The sequence below is a fragment of the Octopus bimaculoides genome, chromosome 4 (assembly GCF_046866305.1).
Source record: "Octopus bimaculoides isolate indiv1 chromosome 4, ASM4686630v1, whole genome shotgun sequence".
Taxonomy (NCBI): Eukaryota; Metazoa; Mollusca; class Cephalopoda; order Octopoda; family Octopodidae; genus Octopus; species Octopus bimaculoides.
Window position 1 is genome coordinate 1,018,141 of NC_142931.1, and position 26,595 is coordinate 1,044,735.

The 26,595-nt window shown below is 38.8% G+C and overlaps 1 protein-coding gene across 5 annotated transcripts in view; it reads right to left on the reverse strand.

The window, feature by feature from the left end:
* The window catches only part of LOC106881851 (protein ECT2), a 132,733-nt gene that overhangs the window by 79,856 nt on the left and 26,282 nt on the right, over positions 1–26,595 (reverse strand). For all 5 annotated transcript variants that reach the window (XR_016241345.1, XM_089350132.1, XM_089350133.1 and 2 more), the window contains 2 exons: positions 7,806–7,895; positions 3,753–3,860 (listed from right to left, as the gene is read on the reverse strand). Coding sequence is in view for 4 of the 5 variants with exons in the window: in XM_089350132.1 (XP_089206258.1) it covers positions 3,753–3,860; positions 7,806–7,895 (198 nt within the window). In the remaining variant the exon portion in view is untranslated. The remainder of the gene's footprint in view (positions 1–3,752; positions 3,861–7,805; positions 7,896–26,595) is intronic.

The window sequence follows — 26,595 nt, forward strand, 5'->3', positions numbered from 1 at the left end:
TGCATATTTTGATGATGATAACTGTGATTATCATCATCATCATCATCATCGTTGTTAATTAATCGAATTGTCTATTCTGAAATAATTTACAGCCTAGAAATACAAGATTGCTTTATTATCATCATCATCATCATCATCATTATTATTTATATGCCTCATCAAAAAAATTATTTAATGACAAACTTAGAATAAATAAGTAGAAAAAAATCAGATAATTCAACCACACACACACACACACACACACACACACTTGCTTTATTTATATGCTCTTCACAGATACTCGGCAGTATTTCATATTAGACCAAAACCTCGTCTTTTGTTCTTTAATCTGCAAATCACATGCATCTGATTTATGTAAAAAGCTGGTATCACATTTAGGACAGAACTTGCTGTCAATAGAATCTATTTTTAAGATCAACCTACAGCTTTCCTTATCAAACAACAGACAGGTTTTGTTTACATTTGCTACGTTTTTTTCTTTTCTTATTTTTCTGTCTGGTCACTACCGTAAAACAGGTGGAATGGTAGACAAAGATGAGTAGGAATGAGGTATGGCTACTTCATCTCACCATAAAAATAAACCACTACCTTCTTCAAATATCACTTTTAAAAAAGAAAAACAGAGGACATCGTGTCATGTGGTAAATTTAACAAGAGGCGAGTCACCTCACTCTCCCATACTCATTGTTCCTCTGTCACCATTCACTTCTACTCACCTTGAGGGGCTACCCAGAACCTCATCACCACTATCTCTTTCCAACTTCACCTGATCATTCTCACCTTTTCTTCCAAAGATAAGGGTCCTCTACAACGAGTAATCTGCACTGGCTCCTTCACTCATACTTGAATCCCTTATCTTCTAGCATAAAGTCACCCTGCCCCATTAGGGTTTATATTCTTTCAGACTGTATGGCAACCTCACTAGTACTGGTGGCATGAAGAAAGCATCCAGAACAATCGGTAGTGGGGTAGGTGCTAGGAAGTACATCCAGCTGTAGAAACCATGCCAAAGCAGACACTGGAGTAGGTCAGTAGCAAGACGGGTGAGCACTATTTTGCTGTGTTGACATAGCACAGTCATGCTATGCCCAAAACATCCAATCACTGCTGGCCGCAGAAAGAAACACATGACCCAGCAGTGAAGCGCAAGGTTTGAAAGGCAATAATCAGTTCCTGAGAAGACATCGAGATGTAAACACATCCGTTGTTCATCCAGACAACAAAGACGTTGCTGAATTAATGCCGATCAGAAAACAGCATTCATACAACCAAGGGATCTCTACTTCACCTCACAACCACTACAAAACTCATTGGATGTTTTAGATTTGCAGCCAACTCCTGGATCTAACTACCTTGATGTTTATTAAGAAATTTACTCATGTCTTGCTACACCCTGTTGCCTTGAACACTTATCTCTGATGTGACTACTACTTCATGTTCTACTGAAAACTAGAACAGGGACTTTGCAGAGAAGACTTTTAGAGAGAGTCAAAGGGGAGTGTTGTTTTTGACCCCCTTCGACTGTCCCTTCTATTTAGCGTACCCAGTTTTATTTCTGTCATGAAGATGCAAAATTGCTAGCTGAGCCATTAGAAAATCAGAAGAAATGTCCTGCAGCAGTTGTAGCAACTCTCTGCACATTCAAATTCAAACTCAACCAAGGTCAACTTTGCATTTTATCATTTTAGGCTAACTTTAAAAAAAAAAGTGGGCCAATCCAGAGTGATGGATTGGTGGAACTGATGCAGGGTGAGACAAGATAGCTTGCAAAATCTTCTCTGGGATTTTGTGTTCTGACGACAATGCCTGCAACCATTCTGGTGCCAGTCTACAGCAGTCTTTTTTTTGTTCATTGGACATCATTGATGGCAGAGAGAGAGAGAGAGAGAGAGAGAGAGAGAGAGAAAGAGAAAGAGAGAGAAAGAGAGAGAAAGAGAGAAAGAGAGAGATAGAAAGAGAGAGAGAAAGAGAGAGAGAGAGAAGACAACTGGTTGGTCTTTCACAGGATTTTTGCCTACATCTAAGAGAGGAACTTTCTAAGTATAGAAACCTAATATCAGCCATCTTTGAAAAGGACCCTTGATATTTCAGTCATACTTTATCCATTGTGGCTTTGTGTCCCATGAGGGACATCATCATCATCATCATCGTTTAACGTCCACTTTCCATGCTAGCATGGGTTGGACGGTTTGACTGAGGACTGGTGAAACCAGATGGCTACACCAGGCTCCAATCTGATTTGGTAGTTTCTACAGCTGGATGCCCTTCCTAACGCCAACCACTCAGAGAGTGTAGTGGGTGCTTTTACATGTCATCCGCACAAAGGCAACGGCCACGTTCAAAATGGTGTATTTTATGTGCCACCCGCACAAGAGCCAGTCCAGGGGCACTGGCAACGATCTCGCTCAAAAATCCTTACACATGTCACAGGCACAAGTGCCATAAAGGCGACGCTGGGCACAGGTGCCATCCCGATTTCGCTTTCGCTTGCCCCAATAAGTCTTCGCAAGCTGAGTTTCGTGTCCAATGAAGGAGACGACGTTGGCATGGGTGCCAGTCATCGAATTTAGTTCGATTTCAATTTCACTTGCCTCAACAGGTCTTAGAAGATAAATAACAATAACAATGGTTTCAAATTTTGACAAAATGTTAGCAATTCTGAGGGGAGGTATCAGTAAATAACCCAAAGCCCAGCGCTTAATCGCTGCTTATTTTATCAAATGTGAAAGGATGGGAAGCCAAGCTGACCTTGATGGAATTTGAACTCAGAACATTAAAAAAAAAAAAAAAAAAAAGAAAGAATGCCAATGATTCAGTCAGCTGACAAGAAGAAAGAAGAATATATGAGGACGAACATAACTGTTCATGAAGGTAAATATGCAATTAGAAGAATGTGAGATGTAATAAACGCAACTTAACTTTGTTTATGCATAATATTTCAACAATACGTCTGTCTTAGCCAAGTTCAAAAAATAAAACAAAGAAAGAAACATGAGAAATAAATGAAGAACATAAATCAATGTAAAAGTTTCATTTGTTTTGTAACTGGTTAAAACAATAATAATAATCCTTTCTCCTATAGGTACAAGATCAGATATTTGGGGTGGGAAAAGCTAAGCAATTACATCAACTCCCAGTGTTTAACTGGTTCTATGTTAACAATTCTGCCAGCTTGCAACCTTAATAATAATGATAACTGATAACGATGAAATATTTGTAATCAATGATGTTGTCCACCAAATGTGACATAAACAAACAAAAAAAGAATATATCACATTTTGTGTGAAGGCAAGCATTCCATTGCCAGAGCTTTTTTAGATATAACTTTTACATTCCTAATAACAGATATACTCTGGTACTCAACAAGAAAAGGAGCAGCATCAGGCTTGGCATTTAAAAAGCAGGTATAGCTGTGCTTTGCAATGAAATGCTTTTGAGTTCAGTCCTACTGTCTGACACCATTCACTATATCCCTCAGCCAACCAATGTCGTGTGTGCATGTGTGTGTGTGTGTGTGCCTTTGCATTTTTGTTTGTGCCCCCCTCCCACCACTTGACAACCGGTATTGGTTTGTCTATGTCCCACATAACTTGTCCAGCAAAAGAAATAAATTGAATAAGTATCAAGCTTTAGAAAACTACAGGGGTTGATTTGTGAGATGAAACCTTTTGAGGCAGTGTCCCAGCATGGCCACAGTCCAATGACAGAAACAAGTAGAATGTAAAAGAGGTAAAATGGGATTCAATACATACACGGTATTTATCATTTCCACAACAATTAGCAACCAGGTGAGTTACTTTAGGTGAGATTTCTTTCTTTACCATTCCATACATGTGATGGACTACGTCTGTTAGCTTTAACTGCAACAACAAAGAAAACAAGGAACAATAAATAGAATTAAATATTTGTAGAATTAAAAACTACGATATTTGAGGACATTAATAAAACACAGAGGCATATTAGACATATTCCAAGTTCAGCAACACATATTCAAGAAAAATGGTTTTAATGCATTAAAGCAAGTAACAGATAGGACCCATGGTGATATTTTGAGACATTTTGGTGGGAGAAAAAAGTATAGCTTTGTTAAGCTATACATAATAATAATCACAAATAAGAGTCTATCAAAGTACCATTTATTCTCTGAGTGGTTGGCATTAGGAAGGGCATCCAGCTGTAGAAACTCTGCCAAATTAGATTGGAGCCTGGTGTTGCCATCCGGTTTCACCAGTCCTCAATCAAATCATCCAACCCATGCTAGCATGGAAAGCGGACGTTAAACGATGATGATGATGATGATGAATGATCTACTCTGTGAGGAAGAGTATGATCGGCCATCTAAACCGGAGTCTCATTTTCCACCTAACCAGAAGTCCCATTTCTCTGTGGACCTGCTCGATAGCTCATCCACAGTGAACGTCTTTGTCTATAGTTCGTCTCTTATGAGTTGATGGGCAATGCCCTACATAGCTCCCCATCAGAACTGTTGACTGTCATTAGAACCGAGAAGGTGTTTTTACCACCTCACCTCTGCATGTAATTACTTAACTCTCCTGTTTACAGAGGTTGGTGCAACTTGCCCGGGACAGCCTCTGTTTGGTGGTTGAGCTACTGAGATGGACTGGTTTTGATCTATCAATGGAAACTGTGTTGTGTCATTCGCCAATCAGGAGTTGAAATAACTTGTCTCCTGAATGAATCACTTTGTATGCTCCATCATGGGATGGTTGAAGGGGTTTTTGTTGTGCGCCACAAGAAACAAACACAAATTTCACCTTGTGGAGGTTATTTAGTACGGATGACCTAGATGTACCATGCGTTGACATGGGAGTAGGACGAAAGTGACCCACGCTGTTGCACAAGATAATGGGACCAGAAGGTTCCTGATACCTGTGCAGTATCTCCTTCTCCCATCACAATTATTTTTTTGCTGTTTTAGGATTCTGGAACTCAAAGAAGAAGAGGCTTACAAGCGGATGCAATTCAATGGTTGTTTACTTGGTTCTCCTTTCATGGGGTTTGCTCCCGATGACCATCTGTATGTCAGTGCATAGTTCGTTAGCTCCGTTCACAAGAGGTACATTACCTCTAGAGATAACGGGTAAAGTTAGAGCGGGTTAAGAATCCGATGTGAGCTGCTAGTTTGCAGTGTTGTCCAACGTGAGCACCAACACGAGAGAAGAGAACAGATTGCTCATTACACTTCCTTAACCCTTTCGTTAATATATTTCTGGCCAAAATACACCCCTCATGAGTTTCAATTAAATTCTAAAATAATCATGAATTTAGACTAGTCTCATTAAACACCTGTAACTTTTTTATTTATCAACATATTAATGTGATATTTGGAACATAATTAAATAAAGGGTTCTTAATTCTATTGCATAATTTTTGTCTGAAAGTTCTCCACGTACTGGGGGGGGGGGGGGTACTGCTAGTGTCTCTCACATGTAAATATTGGTTCAGCTTCACGAATCGTACTCGTTCATAATACTGGAAATATATTCATCGCCAAAAGGTTCCTGATCGCTCCAGTAATTTGTTATTCTGGGTAACTGTCTAATATCCATAATAATATTTATGGCAAAAAATGCCCGTATTTCATCTACAGTTGCAGGAAACCGCAAGCTATCTTTTTTCTCCGGTTTGTTTACATTTTGCGTAACGGTTTGTTTCCGCAGTAATCATTTCAAACAAGCATGAAAAAGAAGTCTAAAAGTTTCGCTTCCTGAGAAAGACAATGGGTAGACCCTGTTTCCTCAGAAAAATTGTTAATAAAAATATTTTAAAAATATTTTTCTGGTGTAAAATCATCCTCGCTGTCACCGTCGCCGCTTTCAGAATCGCTGATTTCGGTTTCGGATCCAGAAATATCCGATTCATTATCGTTCACCACGTGCTTTTGTAGCTCATTCATTCTTTTCTTCGATATCTCCATATCTTCTGTTGAAAAACCTTCAAATTCGGAATCACTGCTTGATAGCATGAAACTCCTCTCCATCTTCAAAGTTGAAAAAAATCAACGCCGCAAAAAATGTGGAAAAAAAATCTTCCAAAATTCACTGAGTTCAAATATCACGCCAAACAATGTGGGAGACAATAACTCAACTGTTTGCAAAGTGAAATCAGGTGTTTGAACGAATGTACTAACGAAATTTGGGTTCAAATATACATTTAAATAACAATGGGTACGCTCGGCCGGCTATGGCCGGGTTAGTCTTATGAACCAAAAAATTAGTAACGAAAGGGTTAAATAGATGTTGCCCACGTAACCGTAACCCTAAAACTAACCCTAAGACCCTAACCCTAACACCCTAGTGAAGATCGTGTGGGTGTTAATCTGAAAAATTACCTCATTTTCCACCAACCCGAAAGTCCCTTCTCCCTGTGGACAACTTCAATAGCTAGCCCACAGTGAAGGTTCTTGTCTACAGTTCATTTGTTACAAGTTCATGGGCAATGCCCTTCAAAAGTGCCTTAGATATCATCATATATGGTACATACATTTTTCTTTTCAAGCCACAATAAAATCAGATACAGAATTTAAAGAGCAAAAATTAACAGTAATAAAAGGGAAAAACAGGGGTGGCCATGTAGTAAGTAATTTGTTTCCCAGCCACATGGTTCCATATTCAGCCCCATTGTGCAGCACATTGTGCAAATGTCTTCTGCTATAGCCTCAAGGTGATCAAAGCCTTGTAAGTGGATTTGGTAGAAGGAAACTGAAAAAAACCTGTCATATGCATGTGTCTATGTATGTGTGCATGCATGCATGCATGTATGTATGTATGTATACATATATATATATATATATATATATATATATATATATCATCATCATCATCATCATCATCGTTTAACGTCCGCTTTCCATGCTAGCATGGGTTGGACGATTTGACTGAGGACTAGTGAAACCAGATGGCTACACCAGGCTCCAATCTGATTTGGCAGAGTTTCTACAGCTGGATGCCCTTCCTAACGCCAACCACTCTGAGAGTGTATATATATATGTATATATATCTCATCATCATCGTTTAACGTCCGCTTTCCATGCTGGCATGGGTTGGACGGTTTGACAGGGGGCTGGCGAGCCAGAAGGCTGCACCAGGCCCCAATCTGATCTGGCACCAACCACTCAGAGAATGTAGTGGATGCTTTTATGTGCCACTGACACGAGGGCCAGTCAGGCGGTACTGGCATTGGCCACGCTTAAATGGTGCTTTCTATGTGTCACCTGCACAGGAGCCAGTCCGGTAGCACTGGCAACAACCATGCTCAAATGGTGTTTTTTATGTGCCACCAGCACGGAAGCCAATCAGGTGACACTAGCAACAATCACGCTCAAATGGTGCTTTTTATGTTCCACCAGCATGGGAGCCAGTCAGCAGCCCTGGCAACGATCACGCTTGAATGGTGCTTTTAACGTTCCACTGGCATGGGTGCCAATCAGGCAGTACTGTCATCAGTCACGACAACAATTTCACTTGCCTCAACAGGTCTTCGCAAGCGTAGTTTATTGTTCAAGGATTGAAGGGTTAAATATATATGTATGTATAATGTGTGTGTGTGTGTGTGTGTCTTTATGTCTGTGTTTGTCCCCCACCATCGCTTGAATATCAGTTTGTGTGTTTACATCTTTGTAACTTAGCAGTTCTGCATAAGAGACCAATATAATAAGCATCAGGCTTTAAAAAATAAGCACTGGCGTCAATTTGTTTGACTAAAATCCTTCAAGAAGATGCCCCAGCATGGCCACAATCCAATGATTAAAACAAAGAGTAAAAGATAAACAATGTTCAACTCACCATTTTCTCTTTGCGTTTGATGCCAGTAATACACAGAACTAATCCACTCATGAAGAAACAATAGAGTGGTCGGCCATATTTTGGAAGAGGCTGAAAAGTGAAACATTGAGAATTAAAGAAACATTTGGAATTTCAAGATATTTGTAATTGCTATGGAGACCGAAATGATTTTTAATACGTCTTTGGATCAAATAAAACTTTTAACTACAGACAGTAATACTGCCATCTCAAGGGAAATATAGCTTGGAAAGAAATGGTAAAATATATTTGGAACAAGAACTGTGATTGGACATTAAACAGGAAGGTAGTATTCTCTAATGAAACCTATTGAGACCAAACTCAATTAAGTGTGAAAAGAATTTAGTAAAATAATTTTGCTGTTTTTAAGCTAATATCTGGAACATAAACTAACATGAAATTATGATGAACAGTTTTGATTTAGGAAGTTTGTATCATAGATACCAGGGTCAGTCTCAGTCAGATTCACACTGAAAGGATTAAAGCAGCATCTTTACTCTCAAGACTGATTTCAATATCAGTCATTAATTCTTTAATTCTTCATATCAACTTATCTGAGATGTCTCCCAGATTCCAAGATACAAATTCCCTGTTTAAAAGTAATCGGAATTAAAATTTATCAAAATTCTGTTATATTCCAAATATCAGCTTAATAATAATGTTATTTTTATGAATTCTTCATTATTTTCAAAATTAAATGAAAAAAATTATTGTTTTTTACATGGCACCAATACCAGCAAGGTCATCAAGTACCTTGCAAAACAATATGCCAGTTTTGAGGGAGTAAAATTCAATAGATGGAGAGAAACAGGTATATTGCTATACAAGAGACACATGGCTACCCTGTTTGGAGAGAAAGAGATAAGGGTAAATGCTGGCATTTTTTTTCTTTTTTTTTTTCACTTTTACCCTGGATATCCTGAGTTTTACCCATCATCCACATGGCAACAATCAGATGAAGTAAAATAAATGCTTTTTTTTCTTTTCCTTTTAAGTATTCCACAATTATTTCATTTAAACACGATAGTCAAGTCTACTATAGACAATAATATTTAATAAACATTTTATATTCCAAAAGTTGAAATAACACAAAAACAGTATTTTCAGTAAGAGCAAAATACAACTGTGGCAGCTATTTCATAAAAGATTACAAAACAGAATTATAAGTAACAACAACAACAAAGAAACCAAATAACAATGTTTCGATGAAAGATTTAGAAAGCACTATAGAAAATTAAAAACCACTTTGTCCATTCTTCAAGTATAATCATTTACCAAGTTGTTACGGTTACTTCACTAAAACATACATTGCTCATTCACTGAGAGAAGAGAAAGATTTCTTTAAAAATGGTTATCACAGTTTCTCAGACAATGGCTAAAAAAGAGAAATACCAGCTGATACTGAAAGCAGACTATATCTAAATTCTAGAAATATATAATGGATATATAAGTGTTGGTATGGGTATAGGGTTGAGAAGCTTGCTTCCCAACAATGCAGTCTAAGGCCCAGTCCCACTGCATAGTACCTTGGGCAAGTGCCCTCTACTATAATCCTGGATGGTGATATGGGGGGGACCCTTATTATTATCATTATCTAATAATATATAAAATAGAGATGTGTGCATATTCACTTTTCAAAGCTTCACCAATTGCTTTCATACTTGTGATGCATGAATAATTTGACTTTGGACAAATTATAGGCTGTTCATTTGATTTTTTTTATTTAAAATTATTAAAAATAAAAAAAATATTGCTTTTTATATTAGATTCATATCTTTGAAAGTTTTCAAAATATTTACTTCCGGTTTTCCAGCGTCAGTGACATAACATATCTCTTTATGTATATCTCTCTATCCATCTCTCTCTCTATATCTCTTGTTTTCACCTTCATTTTTCAATTGCTATTTACAAACAAACAATGACAAATTACTGACACAAAGAAGTTCACAATTCCTGATGGAAGTAATTTCATAATTTACTGACAGAAGTATCTTCATAAATTTCACTTCAATCCAAACAATTTTGTGTTTTTCTGTTGTTGACCGTTTCTTTCTGGTTCTTTCGATACTGGCTCTTTGGTTCACCGAGATACAAATTTCGCTTCAGCCTGTACAATACTTTATTTTCCATTGAAATTTCTTATTTACTTTCTGCCCATCGTATTAAGAAACATAATTTCCGTTACCAAGTTATTTTCATTGTTTACTGTCTTCTGCACTTGTGTATTTCTGTATACATGTATAATCATGCCGAGAAGGAAAGTGTCAAATTTGTCGACATAGCTACAGATTTCTGCCCACCCGTCCACCCAATTTGGATCATAACTTTCAGAAAAATGGATATTTTTTCATAAAGTTTTCTACAAATATGTGTTATATCATGTACATCCCAAATATACAAAATTTGTTTAAGGAGGGGGTGGGGAATTTCTGGAAATTCACCGGAGTCCACTTCAATTCATCTTAACTTTCAAGAAAATGGATATTTTTTAATAAAATTCTGTACAAATATACCTCGGACTATGAACATTCTGAGGGCATAGGAATTTGGGAGGAAAACAATTGGGGGTTATTTTTCAGAACTGTTCCCCACTCAGGGGTTAGAGTTAGGGTTTCAGAACAAGTATTCCATATTTGTTACATTTTCTCCGTATTGTGCATCCGTAGATTTCTACTGAAGCAACAAACAGGCAATGAAGGCAAATGAAGCCCTCACCAGGAAACTCGTTGTGCTAGAAATAGCAGCTAATGGTCTGGTACACAGAAATAGGTTATTAAGATGACTTATCTGTGGCATACAAATTTTTTTTTTTCATTTTAAATAAATTCCCAGGTAAATGTTTCTAATAGAAAATCAGAAGGCACCCGAAGCAAAAATAAGGACTATACACACACACAGTTAAATATAGAAGTGTAAAGTATAATTTGTTACATAATCTCTATAATAAATATGGTATTGAATGGAATAAGTCCCCATTTGAACTTTTTTAACTTACATGTGTGTGTGTGTGTGTGTGTGTGTGTGTGGTAGAAATCTACAGATGCACAAAACGAAGAAAAAGAAACAAATATGGACAACTTGTTCCAAAACACCCCCAAATGGGGGAACAGTTCTCAAAAATAACCCCCAATTCCTATGTCCTTGGAATCTACATAGTCCAAAGTATATTTGTAGAGAATTTCATTTAAAAATATCCATTTTCTTGAAAGTTTTGACAAACTGAAGTGGACTCCAGTGAATTTTCTGAAATTCTCCACCCTACCCCCTCCTAAAACACTTCCCCCACCAATTCTTTGTATATTCGGAATCTACATGACATAATACATATTCGTAGAAAATTTCATTACAAAACGAGCACCACAATTCTATTTACATTAAACAGTAAAATCTGAGGAAAGAAGATTGTGTCAGCAATTAGTGAATCACCATCATTTAACATGTGTGTTCCATGCTGTCTTAAATCGGACAGTTTGAAAGGATTCAGCATGGTTGTATCATGTTCCAGTGTCAGCTGGATGCCCTTCCTAACAACTTTATAGAGTGCACTAGGTACCTTTTCTTGTGTCATCAACACTCATACAAACTTGTTACCAATTCAAATATGCTTGGGGTATAGTGGAACCCATAAAAGAAAGTCAGTCATCGCATTTTGACACAAAGGAAATTTCTCGTTATAAACAAATAGGTGTGAATACACCAAGTCACTTCAAAGCACCCTCCAACCAGGCTGATACAGAGGCATGCATTTCAGAGTGGCTACCATTCAGTATAAACAAGACTATGAACCTGGATGGTGAGGAAGAACTTGAATGTTAGGAGATGAGTAGAGAGGTGTAATGGAAGGGAGAAAGAATATAAACAGTTTTGAATTTGTTTACTGAAAGGAAGAGGGGGGGGGGGGATCTATTGACAGCTTTTAAAAAGTAGGAGGAGGTACTCTCCCCCTCCTCCCCAACTTCATGGATAACTGATTTGATTTAGAAAGTGCAGACAAAGATCAACAGTTTCAGAATCATCAACCAACAACAGTCTCTACTGAGTCACTTCTCTCCTCCTACTCCTCCTCCTCCTCCAGTGAAGGTGAGTGGCCTTAGGGTTAAGGTGTTGCACACATAATCGCCAGGTTGTAGGTTTGATTCCCAGACTGGGCAGCATGTGTTCTTGAGCAAAACATTTCATTTCCCATTGCTTTAGTTTTGTGTCAAAGAACAGAGCCAATGTTTCCTCTGAATGTCTTAAAAAATGACTATAAAAGGTTGAGCTAGGATTTGTACTCCGACCTTGAGTGGTGAAAAGGTGTACATGCCCCCATACTTCAACTACTCCAGCTCTCAATACCACTAATCTATCACACCTCAATCATCATCATCATCATCATCATTTAATGTCTGCTTTCCATGCTGGCATGGGTTGAGCAGTCTGGTTGGAGCTGGTAGACTGAGAGCTGCACCAGTTTGATTTTGGTATAGTTTCTATGGCTGGATGCCCTTCCTAATGCCAACCACTCCAAGAGAGTAGTGGGTGCCTTTTGTCACCAGCACGGGAGCTGTTATGTGTTACTGGCACAGGTGCGGTGTCACTGGCACCAGCACCAGCCACAACTACAATTTAAGTCTTCCCAAGCACAGCGAGTCACCTAAGGTCACGATCACTTATCATCTCTGTGAGACCCCACATTCAAAGATCATGCTTCACCACTTCATCCCATGTCTTCCACAGGATCTCTCCACAGTTAGAGACTGGCACTTCTTCACGCAGCTGTCCTCATCCATACGCATCACATGACCAAACCAGATGCCTATCTTGCTCACCACATCTGATGCCTCTTGTGCCTCATTTTTCTCTCAAAATGCTTACATTCAGTCATGCATGCACACTGACATTGCACATCCAGCAGAGCATGCTAGATTCATTTCTTTCAAGCCTTTGCCGTCACAGCCCACATTTTACTGCCGTGTAGCATGGCTGTTCACACACCGGCATCATACAATCTGCTTTTCACTCTGAGGAGGCCCTTAGTCACCAACAAAGGTAGAAGCTCTCTGAATTTTGTCCAGCCTATTCTTATTCTAGCAGCTACACTCTCAGAGCATCCAACTCCATTGCAGACTTGGTCACCCAGATAACAGAAGCTATCAACTGCTCCTAAGTATTCCGCCTGGCATTTGATGGAGTCTATTTTCTGTACATTTCTAAGGTCTATGTACCCATACATCTGCCACACACAAAGACTACTTTCTCTGTTAACCTTCCTCTGATATGGCTGCACTTCTTATGTGTCCATAGATTACGGAACTTCTACTTGGCCCTGCTCAATATGTAGAAAAGGTATAAGTACCTGGAAGGATTTGTGATCTGACATTAACCATTTGTTCCCAATTTTGAATAATAATGAAGAATTTAATAAAATAAATGTCATTTATTAATCTGGTGTTGGGAACACATTTTGATGAAGATTCTAATTTATGTTCACTTTAAAGCAGGAAGTTTATATCATGGGACCAGAAGCAGTCTCAGGTGGGTTGATATCAAAAGAATTAAACACTTTCTCCAATCACTCGCATCTCTGAATTTCCTTCCCACCCATGCTGTGCGTCCCAACAGCACCCCTACAACTCCATCAATGAGTTGTTAACACATTGCAGTTCAAACCTTGCCTCAAAACCATTGAGTTGTGGACAAAGCAGGTTTTTCTCTCAACCTCAATCTGTGTATCTCTGAAACCAGTTAGCGGTAAAAAAAACCCAAAAAAAACAGCATTGGCTTCTATTATGTCAACATTGACAACAACAATCACAGCCATGCTACCACAGATAAACGTTAAGTAATATAAAAGAGAGAAAGGAAGAGTTGTATCTGTTATATCAGAGAGAGAGAGTAAACAAGTATACATTTAAAAGCTTGAACACACCAGACATTGCCTATTCAGACATAACACTGTCAGCATTCAAACAAACCACTTCATAAGCTAAGAAATTTATGTTCAGATTGTTGACAAATCAAACTATCTAGGCTTTTGTTTACAATATTACTCAAAAATAGACCTATCTCTGAAATTTTCAAATGATTTATTACACTTTTTCCTTATTTTCATATATTTTCACTCAAGTTTTGACATCTTTTATCAGTTCCACAATAAGAAATAATATTTAGTTCAAAGAAATTTCGCCTGACAATAACACAACTCAACAATGACTATCTTTGCCTTCACGAATACGTCTGACTGATAATAATTTGAATGAGCCAAAGAGAACAAAAAAAAAAAACAGAAAGAGAAATTAGGCATGGTTGTGTAGTTAAGAAATTTGCTTTTTAACTACATGGTCTCAGGTTCAGTCCCACAGTGAAGCATCTAGGGTAAGTGTTTAATATATCTCCAGGTTGGTCAATGCGTTGGTAAGTGAAGTTGGTAGTCAGAAACTGTATGGAAGTCTGATTCTGCATGTGTGTCACACACTCCACACACCACTTGACAACTGGTGTTAGTTTGTTTACATCCCAATGATTTAGGAGTTCAGCAAGAGAGAGACTTAGAATAAGTGCCAGACTTAAAAAAAGCACATAAGTATTGGGGACAATTTGTTGGGCTAAAATCCTTCAAGGTAGTGCCCCAGCATGATCGCAGTCCAATGACTGAAACAAGTAAAAGATATATTCATTAAAAATAGAAGTCATTCTGTGTTTAATGAATCTGCTAAGAGTGACCAAACAACTTTGAAATAAGAACTGTACCTGCTTTCCTCACAAGTGAATAAATGTGAGCTACAGTTAGAGGGAAAGAGCATATAAAGGGCACGTCAGTGACCTCTTCTATTAACTAGTTCAGTTTTAAAAACTGTAGAAAACAACCCAAACAAATATAGAAAATATCAATGAAACCTTCCAACTGGGGTAGCCATGTATCTCCCCTTCAGTAAGACACCTGCCTTTGTCTCTCAATTGTACCCTAACCTTTCAACACCTGACAAAAAATACCATGTCCCTCAGTATCGCATCCCAACTAGGTTGAGAGATTTTGTCTTGCAAGTTACTTTGGTAACCTTACTAGTTTCAGTATTCTGTAAAAAGCACCCAGTACCCTCTGTAAAGTGGTTAGTATAAGGGAAGACATCAAGCCATAGAAACCATGCCAAAGCAGACAGTTGGAGCTCAGTGCAGTCCTCTGGCTTGTTGATTCCTGTCAAATCATCCGACAACAATGATGAGCATAATGAAAATAATAATAATGTAAAACCAACATTGCAAAACTAATATTATAATCAAGGGATTAACCAGACTATCAGATGTTACACATCACTGGTCACAATGTGCTTTGTATTATTTTAGCTTTCAAATGATGCAAACTTGCTGGCAAGGCAAGCAAGCCAACATGAAATAAAATGTTTTGCTCAAGAACCCGTGTAGCTGGTGAGGGAATCGAAACCATGATCTCAGAATTGTGAATGCAACACACCTAACCACCAGGCCACATCCCTTCAATATTATAATAATATTGTAAAACTAATATTGTGGAGAGATATTTTTTTTTAAAGACCAGAAAAGAAACATGGAAATCAGAATTTCTTCTTTTGTTTTGTTTCATACAAAACTAATATACAGAGGAATCAATCTGATTAGACAACCTAATTGTCTACCAGCTTAATTAGTGACAACCTAATTGTCTACCAGCTTAATTAGTGACAACCTAATTGTCTACCAGCTCAGATCTATTTTCTTGTTCTGATACAATTTCCTTGTTCCGATACAATTTCCGAGTGAGTGACCTTTCTTAATTACAAAGAGACACATTTCAAAAATAGACTTAACAGAACCTGAAACAGATAATATAATGAAATTGCTATTAATTACTTGGCTTTAATTATACAATCATTTCATAAGCTACTGAATCAAAAGCTAATAGCTAATAAGAAGTCACAGATGATAAGAAATGGACAATTAAAGCAAATAGCTTTTGACCATTAACTAGATTGAAGACCAAACTAAATTCGGACTAGATTCCCTCAATGAATTGTGGCATGACCTGTAGAATCAATCATAAGCCAGGTGGAATTCCTGACATATTTCTAAACAAGTCTTTAACAGTGACACTCACTCTCAGAGCACTACAGAGCTGTTAAAACTATGTTTTAGTATATTTACAAAACTAAGGTCAGGAAATATATATATATATATATATATATATATATATATATATATATATATATATATATATATATATATATATATTTGATGCCCAACAGTAGTGATTATATAATCAAAATATCAAACATACACAAACACAAAGTAAGCATATTTTTTTAATGAGAGAGTTCAAAGTTAGGTGCTTTTAATAAATTATATGACAGCACGGTCCAATGGAATAGCCATCAGTAACTAATAAAAACAGCTATCTTTCAAAAAACAGGCATCATTTTCATAGATTAATACTAAAAATGATGGCCATTCAATAGCGATAACATGCTGCAATCACTGATTCACAGACACAGGTCCTCCCTCCCTCCCTCTTTCTTTTACTACTATTACAATGATTTCTGCTCTTAAGAACAAGCTACCAGTCCACCTGTCTTCTACCACCCTCACAGTTTCAACTTCTACCACTACTCACCAACCCCAACCCCACTAAATACTCCGTCTTCCCAAAGAATTCAAAACTCTGGAGCACTGAGTTGCCTAAAAACACTGACCAAGACATTCAAACTGAACATCACCCAACACAATCTCACCAGGCTGAGGTGCTATCTCTCCTGCACAAACAGCACAGACACACAATCACCACACACACACACACACACATCAAGGACAGTGTTCCATCTGATATGCCACTCCAGTCTTAAACACACAACTAAACCCACTAAAATCACTACAACTGCTAAACCTCACAACTACTGAGAAACTCTCCTCAAGATGTTGCATACCCAACATAAAATCTGTACAATGACAACTAGTGTTCTTGTTCATCATCATCACTGTCCTTTAACATCTGCTTTCCACGCTGGCATGGGTTGGACGGTTTGACTGAGGACTGGCAAGCCAATCTGATCTGGCAAGGTTTCTACAGCTGGATGCCCTTCCTAACTCCAACCACTCCGAGAGTGTAGTGGGTGCTTTTTATGTGCCACCAGCACAGGGTCCAGTCAGGCGGCACTGGCATCGACCACGCTCAAATGGTGCTTTTTATGCGCCACCAGCACAGGGGCCAGTCAGGCGGCACTGGCATCGACCACGCTCAAATGGTGCTTTTTATGTGCCACCAGCACAGGGGCCAGTCAGGCAGTACTGGCATTGGCCATGACAGCAATTTTACTTGACTCAATAGGTCTTCTCAAGCACAGCATATTGCCTGACAATTGAAGGGAACTCTTAAATGGGCCGGTTACGTAACACTGGAATAGGCTATAGCTACGATCTAGCTTGCCGGGTCATCTCAAGAATGGCATATCTCCAAAGGTCTCGGTCGCTTGTCATTGCCTCCTTGAGGCCCAACGTTCAAAGGTCGTGCTTCGCCACCTCATCCCAGGTCTTCCTTGGTCTACCTCTTCCACGGGTTCCTTCCACAGTTAGAGATCAGCACTTCTTTACATAGCTACCCTCATCCATATGCAACACATGACCATACCAGCACAGCCGTGTCTCTTGCACACCACACCTGACATTTCTGACATCCAACTTTTCTCTCAGGGCACTTACACTCTGTCGTGTATGCACACTGACATTACACATCCAGCGGAGCATACTAGCTTCATTTCTTGCAAGCCTACTTATGTCCACAGCAGTCACAGCCCATGTATCACTGCCATGTAGCATGGCTGTTCGAACACATGCACCATACAGTTTACCTTTCACTCTGAACGAGAAGCCCTTTGTCACCATCAGAGGTAGGAGCTGTCTGAACTTTGCCCAGGCTATTCTTATTCTAGCAGCTACGCTCTCAGAGCATCCATCCCCACTGTTGACTTTGCCACTTAGATCACAAAGGCAATCAACTACTTCTAGTTTTTCACCCTTGGCATGTGATGGAAGCTGTTCTCAACACATTTTCAGTGTTTATTGCCCCTGTGCATCTGCCACACACAAAAACTATCTTCCCAATTAACCTTCCTTTGATATTGCTGCACCTCTTATGTGTCCATAACTTACACCGGGTACAGCTTATGAACTTTCTACCTATACCATTCTTACAGATCGAGCAGGGCCATCTACCTGAAGGGATTTGTGGTTTGTCAGCCTTCCTATTTACTAAGACTTTGGTTTTTGCCAGACTGACTCTGAAGCTCTTTGATTCTAGACCTTGCTTCCACACCTGAAACATCTCCAGATCTGGTAATGACTCAGCTATTAGAGCAAAACCATCACACTTCAAGACCAAACAAATGCTGATTCCCTGCAAAAGTTAAGCACGATCACAAGATCCACAAGGAAACACAATTGCCATATAATGGCTATACAAATATATACCAAACACCATCTAAATGTAGTCTGGCTGATTGACAATGACTTTCATCAACACATTCCAGCCCATACCCTAGAGCTGTGCTCTTTTCTCTAATTAGTTCTTCTACCACTACTACACTAGTTTCAGCTTCCAATCCATGGACCAAACTCGACTCAGACCTTCACATCGGCTCATAGTTATTTACCCATCTCCACTCAAACCCTCCTGTTATATTAATTCCTTCACTCAGTTTGTCACCCTTCCCAGGTCCTACTAAATTCTTTCTCCACACAATATCAAACCACAGGAATTACTTTCCCACTCATATTTCCCCCAGCAGGTGTTACCTGAAAGGTGATTAAATATCAACAACATCACTGTCTCCAATGAGACATTGAGATCAATATCTGGATTATTTTTTCAATATGCGAAAACTGACCTCAAGCAATTTAAACTGGATGTCAACCACATCAATGTCACCAATATGAAGACATTGAGCAACAAAATTAAATTAGAATAAATTAAGATGACATAAATCAAAACTTGTTAATGTTTCATTTATTTAGTCTGTTTTATTCTGCTCTAAAACACAAAAACAGCAGAGATTAATTAAATATATCTGAAAAATGGCATTATTAATTATTGAGAAAAGACACTAATATTGAAAAAGATATTAATCAAATTGTATCTGTAAAAGATATTAGTTGTATTTGAAAATTCTCGTCATTTTACATCCCATTTTCATACTGCTGTGGGTGGGACACGTTGTAACAGGGTCAGATGAGTCAGAGATGGGGGGACACCATGCCTTCACTTTTATATTTCTATGTTGACGTGGTTTCTAAAGCAATCTGCTTCCTAACACCAATAACTTTACAAAATGAATGAGTGCATTAAAGGGGTTGTGCTGCATTTTTTAAGTCAAAAGGTGCACTTAGAAATTAGGACAGCCCAAAAGAAGTGATCACAGCAGTTTAAGGCACGTCGTTGTCTCACCCTGGTATTCGATGGTAACCTCAGATGAGGTCAACTTTTGAGAAAATTGAGCACCTGGCTAACTGGTTCTGAGAATGGGGTAGCAGTTGGGTGCTGTGTTTGTGTCGAGATGGCAATAATCTCTACAAGGTTGCCAACTTCCATTGGGTTTTGGTGCCACATGTAAAGGTGATGACCAGGGACTGCTTGATCAACGAACAATGCCCAAAGCTTCCATATTGTCAAACTGAGCCCTTGCAATAGCAAATTTGTCTGCTAGTGGATGGCATGCATGGCTGTGCACTGTAGGGCTAGTGGTGGGGATGTGGTGTTTCACTCCAGGGTGGGTTGTGGGTTTGGAGAATATCATGGTAGTGAGATTCAGACAGCTTACAAGGAGATTCGAGAATTCATGGTGGGTCTGAGAGACAGCTGCTATGCGAGGGGCAGCAAGTGCAGATGCTGCAAGAGAAAGAAAGGCATAAAGTGTTGCTGTTGATGAGTGATCTTCCCTGAAGATTGGCCAGCAGTGAGTGTGCCTGAGGAAAGTCTGCTCTAGTAATAGGCTGATGGACATTGGCAACAGTGAATGCCCAAGTGTAAGATGTGAAGGGAGAGATTGCAGCATCCAAATGCTTCGATTGTGAAACCATTGGCAGCCACTGAAGGTTGGCCTTGCTCTCTGTAATGGCGGCCCCTTGCGAATGCTGCTCCTGTTTCAATTAGGAATATTCATCCAGAGCTCCAATCATGGACATATAGGAGCAGTTGATCATGTTTGCCAGCTACCAGCTGTGGAGTTTCCCAGGGCCAATGACAAAAGGCTCTTGAAGCTACATGGTTGCATACACTTGGAAGCCTTTGCCCCAAGCTTTGTGGGATAGAAACACAGATTGTCTTATGTAGCTTCATCATGTCTTGGGGGCCACCTTATGGCACTGATTATAACCCCTCTAAACAAAAAAAGCATTTTGGCCACTTTCGCCAACTGCCATAGATCCTTGATCTCAGTCTGAGTTATGAGAGACTGGACACGGGGTAGCAATTTACAGAATATTTCCACAAGTCTCACTTCTCAAGTGGCTTATTTGTGAGTAGCCAATGGTTGAATTGGAATGTCTAGCACCCTTGTTGCTGTGTCTTCATCCACGGCTGCTGTTATGTATATTCCATCAGGTTTGAGGTGACCTTCCTTATGTTGAATTGTGCTTCAACTTGTGCAAACCATACATCAGCCCCCTTCAACCAGAATTGTGGAAGCTTCAGTGTGACGGTGTTATTATCCCTTGCCATGTTGACATGTTTTGTATTTTGAGGTCACCATAGATTTTGTGAAGCTCCAGATAAAAATAACCACAAACAAGAGAGAGAATACAATCAACCAGTCACGCTTGGGTCTCGTTTACCACCTCCTGAAGTTCCTTGTCTGTGGACCAGCTTGATAGCTCATCCACAGTGAAGGTCCTTGTCTACAGTTCATCTGTTAGGAGTTCATGGACAATACCTAATCAAAAATAGTATATACCAGACTATATAATTGAATGTGTCCCACTAGGGTATTCTTAATATGGTAGTGTGTGTCTAGCTGCTATTTCTGGCTATTCAAATAGCCACATAAAGGTTCCCTTCACTTGTGACAAGATGAGAATGTTGAGGTGATTAAAGTAACAAGACAACATGAGAATGATAAGGATGTGATGGTAAATTCCTATAAAACAATAATCAATTCCAAACTCCAAAATAATTAATGAGTCAGCTGTCTTCACACATCTACCTTGACATGGTTTTAATAACATCTTCAAGTAATACAGTTCTATATTTAAGAGATGAGGAATTATGTACATTATTTACAATTGACGGATATTTGTCCTCATCTTGTTTGTTGTTAACACAATGTTTCGACTGATATACCCTCCAGCCTTCATCAGGTGTCTTGGGGAAATTTCGAACCTGGGTTCTCATTCCTAAGGTATTTTTCGATGTTGTTATTATTATAATTATTATTCAGGTCACTGGAGTCGAACTCGGAATCTTGGGGTTAGTAGCCCGCGCTCTTAACCACTACGCCATATGCCCGTGGGCAATTATGGAGTGAATTTTAGGGCTTATAAATCTAATATTTTTTTTCTATCCTTCCTTAATACTGGTTCCCATATGCTGTTCATATCTGCACTCGGTCTGCTTAGGAGGTTGTTGTGTCCTTGCATATGTGCTGCTTCTTTTAGTTCTGGTATTTTCCAGTGGTGTTCTCTGTCTATTAATTTAACTACATCCCACAGGGGGAGGTGGTCTCCCTTTTTCCATGCATGATCAGCTATACCCAATTTATCAATATCTCCCCGTGTCACAGCTTTGCGATGTTCCTCTAGGGGGCAGCATGTTTCGTGGGTTACTAACCCCAAGATTCCAAGTTCGATTCCAGGCAGTGACCTCATCATCATCATCGTTTAACATCCACTTTCCATGCTAGCATGGGTTAGACAATTTGACTGAGGACTGGTGGACCAGGTGGCTACACCAGGCTCCAATCTGATTTGGCAGAGTTTCTGCAGCTGGATGCCCTTCCTAACACCAACCACTCCGAGTGTGTAGTGGGTGCTTTTACGTGCCACCGGCACAAAGGCCAGTCAGGCAGTACTGGCAACGGCCTCGCTCAAAATGGTGTATTTTACGCACCACCTGCACAGGAGCCAATCCAGTGGCACTGGCAACGATCTCGCTCGAATGTCTTTTCTTGTGCCACTGGTACAAGTGCCAGAAAGGCGACGTTGGTAACGATCAACCTGAATAATAATAATAATAATAATAATAATAACATCGAAAAATACTTTAGGAATGAGAATCCAGGTTCAAAATGTCCCCAAAACACCTGATGAAGGCTGGAGGGTATATCAGCCGAAACATGTTAACAACAAACAAGTTGAGGACAAATATCTGTCAAATGTAAATAATGTATCTTCAAGCATATATAACTCATTACTGCTTCCCAATATCAGATTGAAATCTATTTTTTAGTTAAACTTCATTCACTCTCTTAAATGAGGCCATGATTTGACAGCAATAAACTTTCAAATTATTTTATCTGCAAATAATTTGAGTGATTAGTGTTTGTAATTATGCTAATTTTTCATACCTACCTACATTACAATAATGTAATCTAACATTATGATTCCTTACAAGAACATATATGCTTTGCTAAAGAGATCTAATGCAATCGAAACATCTCTGGAGTTGTCTCCCATGCTTGTCAAAATCAATTTAAAACACTATTAATCATAATAGAGACATGGGCAGACATAAGGAAAGCTGATCTCATGATGTATCACACAAAGAAAATAACAAAAGAGCACAAGAAATGGCAAGTTATTGCATGAGTTAGTGGAGAGGACTCCACTAACTCATGCAAGCATGAGAAAGCAGACGTAAAACTGATAATGATAAATTATATTTTTTTATTCTTACTGCATTAAATATATTCCCCATCTCTAATTAGTTTCTAGTCTGTCAACACATTTGTACTTAGTCATTGCACATTCAGCAGAGCAAAGCTCGTCTCCTTTCTTTCTAGTCTTTGCAAGTCTTCAGTGTCCACATCACACTATCACAAACGATTGCAGTTCATATACAAGCATCATAGAGAGAGAGAGACAAACTTCTTACTACCAACTCAGATGATAGATCTCTAAACTTGCTCCAGCCTGTTCTAACGGGTTCCTATAATTTCAGTACATCCTCCTCCATTGCTTTTTTAGGTCCCTTAGATAACTGAAACTAATTACTACCTCTAAGAATCCTTCCTAACATTTGAGAAAGTCTATTTTTCTGTGTACCTTAGTATGTATTGCTGCTCTCTCTCTCTCTCTCTCTCTCTCTCTCTCTCTGTTAACCTGTCACTTTACCTTTTATGTGTCCACAGTTTGCACTGGCTATACTTCATAGAATCTCTACCAATTCCTTTCCTACAAATCAAACAAGATCATTTCCATGATCAATGTACAGTCCTGTCTGTTTTGCTATTTACTAAAACTTTATTCTTTGTTAAGTTAACTTTGAGGCCCTTCCATAACAAGGTTTGTTTCCACACCCAGAATTTCTTTGCCAATTCTACAACAGATCGAGGAATGAGAATGAAGCTATCAGCATAAAGGATTTTCTAGGAACACCCAGACTTAAACTCTTGCTGGACTATGGATGAATAGGAGTAGACTAATAACTGATCTACTCATAGAACACATTTTACTTCTCCTGTTGCTAAGTAAACCTGTCATCTAACTTCTCTGGTATAATACTCTGTTGTCCCCAATATTCTTTCAGCCATTCCAAGCCCGACTCATTGTCTGAATGGCTTTCTCTGTCACACAGTTCCATCCCCACCACATCACCTTGTTAAGCTGGAACCTTGCACCAACCACAGATTTGGTCTGTGGTTGTAGCTATTTCTTACCTGCCTTTCAGATAAAGGTGTTTCCGTTCACCTCGTCTTGGAATATACAGACCTACCCAACAATTTGTTAGCAAGAAGTATCAGTCCAACTAGGTCTATAGTAGAAGACACAAGCTCAGGGTGTTACGCAATGGGACTAAACCTGAAATCAAGTACTTGACATGAGAAGTTCTTAACCATACACATGCCTGAAGTACTATATATACACACACACAATCAGTACAGACACAGTTGTGTGGTTAAGTAGTTTGCTTCTCAATTACATGGTTCCTGGTTCAGTTCCACTGCACATCACCTTCAGCAAGTGTCTTCTACTTCTCAGGCTGAATAAAACCTTGTGAGTGTAGTTGAGAGATGGAAAGTGAAAGAAGTTTGTGTAGGTATATATATATATATATATATATATATATATATATACACACACACACACACACAAACATGTATGTATGAGTGTGTGCATGGGGCAGAGGGGAATTTCTTGTCTTGACATCACATGATATTGTCATACAGCAGCGTTATTCATTTCCAACACTCTGCAAAAAACATGTCTGGCTATGAGGAAATATTAACTTGCTTTGAAACAGGTGAGGGTTAACAACAGGAAGGGCATCCAGCTGTAGAAAATCTGCCTCAACCCATGTAAGAATAGAAAAGTGGATATCGAAACAATAAAATGTTATGCTGACCACCCCATCCCCCACTTCCCTGGACCAACAGATTATATCTCCTCTTGCAACCATGCCTTGTCTATCTCTGTACTCCATTCCTGCAGCTTACCCAAACATATCATCTCTCTGGCGTCAACAGTTTTCTCACTACTACCCTTTCGCTAGCATTCTTCCAGTCTCCCCAAACGGTGCACCCCACCCTATTGTCCCCTCCCAATCTTTACAGAGGTTGCCTACCTACCTTCCTTCCTCCTACCCATTTCCCCTGTCTCTTCCCCCATACACACTTGCAAATCCCCACCCACCTACTTGTGGTGCCACCTGTACACATCATCACCATATCTCTCCTTGCAGATACCTCAACTTCATTCTCACTCACTCTCCTTAATATCAGCAGCCATGTACCTCCTCTACACCAACTGCTTCCATCATACCTGGACCCCTCCCCCCCACTGAACATAAGGATACAAGACCCTCCTCCTCAGGTCTTGCAAGCTACAAGGTGACCTCAATAGTATTGCTGGCAAAAAAAAAAAAAAAAGCACCCAGCACACACTGTAAAGTGGTTGGCATTAGAAAGTGCATCCAACTATAGAAACCATGCCAAAGCAGACACTGGAGCACAATGCAGTCCTTGGACTTGTCAGATCTTTGTCAAACCATCAAATCCATGCTTCATAGAACATGAACGTTAAATGATGATGATGATGTGTGTGTGTGTGTGTGTGTGTGCACGTGCAGCTCTTGTTTTATCTCTCAGTAAATTTCTGGAGTTAAATTTCAATTTGTTCAATAGCTTTCACCAAGACCTGCCAATACAGAAGCATGGATATTTATCTGATTGGACAATAATATTTATAATTAAACATTAACTTGGTTTTTACACCCACTTTTCTATGCTAGATGAGCTGAATAAATATAGTTATAGATATTTCCATAGAGATTATAGCAGTAAAATATTTTTTCCTTTCTTTATTCTTTAGATACAACATAGAAATGCTGTTCTCAGCTGGGCAAGACAAGACAAGCAGAGTAATGTACCTTGGTTAGCGTTGAATCAGTGTGGCTGTGGTATACAGACGAGGCGAAAATAGATGTTTCTATTTGAAAATTGGGTAGCATTACAGAATACATGAAACTATGAAAACAATTGCACCAAAAATATGTTTAAGCAAGTATTCAGATTGCAGCAAAAGAAATATAAATTAAAAAGCAAATCAAAAACCAAGTCTCATAGATATGTGGCCTGGTGCTGTCGATCTGTCAAGATAGCAGAAATGACAGCAGCAGTAACTAATAAATAATAAAGACAGTAAATGTCAAAATTAAATAAATAAATGTCAGCCAACCAAGTTGAAACTAAATAACAAATAGCCAAATGACAAGAGACTAAAAATTCATACAGGATGCACACAGAATAGTCCAACAGGAAGAAATATGCTTAATCCACATGATCAGGTGCTTATATAGTCTGAGAGAAAAAGGAGGAAATTATACCATTCTCAGAAAGAAGAAAAATGCATTAGCTAAAATATTCAACTAAATAGTTCCAAAAGCCAAATGTCTTGAACTCCACCTCATTTCCATAAATTACAAAAGAAAAGAGAAACTATTGGTTTAAAAATGAAAGTAATTAGAAAAAATAATTACAAGAAATCATTATCGTCATTTTAAAATCCACTTTTCCATGCTTGCATGGGTCAGACAGCTTATTGAAGTAAATATTTTTATTCCCAGATGCCTTTCACATCACCAACCTTTACTTGTTTCCAAGCAAGGTAATATTTCCCCAAGGCCAGACAAGTTATTGCAGAATACTGGAAATGAACAACACAACTTGTATAAAAATGACTAAGTTTCCAGGTATTGTCTTGCATTGAGAGACTTTCAGACTAGTTCTGTTATGGTTGGATACAATTCAAATCCTGTTTGTAGAGTACAGTTTCTTTTGGACTATACAGTGCCCTAAATATGATAAAAAAAAAGGGATGTCAGAAACTTCTAGATAACATCCTAGGAGAACGATGTCTCAGGGAAATCCAAAAGGTTGTACTGACAAGTACTGCCCACATCCTAAGAAAAATCCTATCCATTTAAATGTCTGTGTTGTATTACATGAATATATTTCACTACTGCCCCTGCCACTCCCTGTCTCCAAGCTTTCGGTAATACTGCAACATCTTTTATCCTTCACTCACCCCAGGACGCTGGGGGTGTCTCAGCAAGTGTTTGTAACAGATATACAGATTAGAA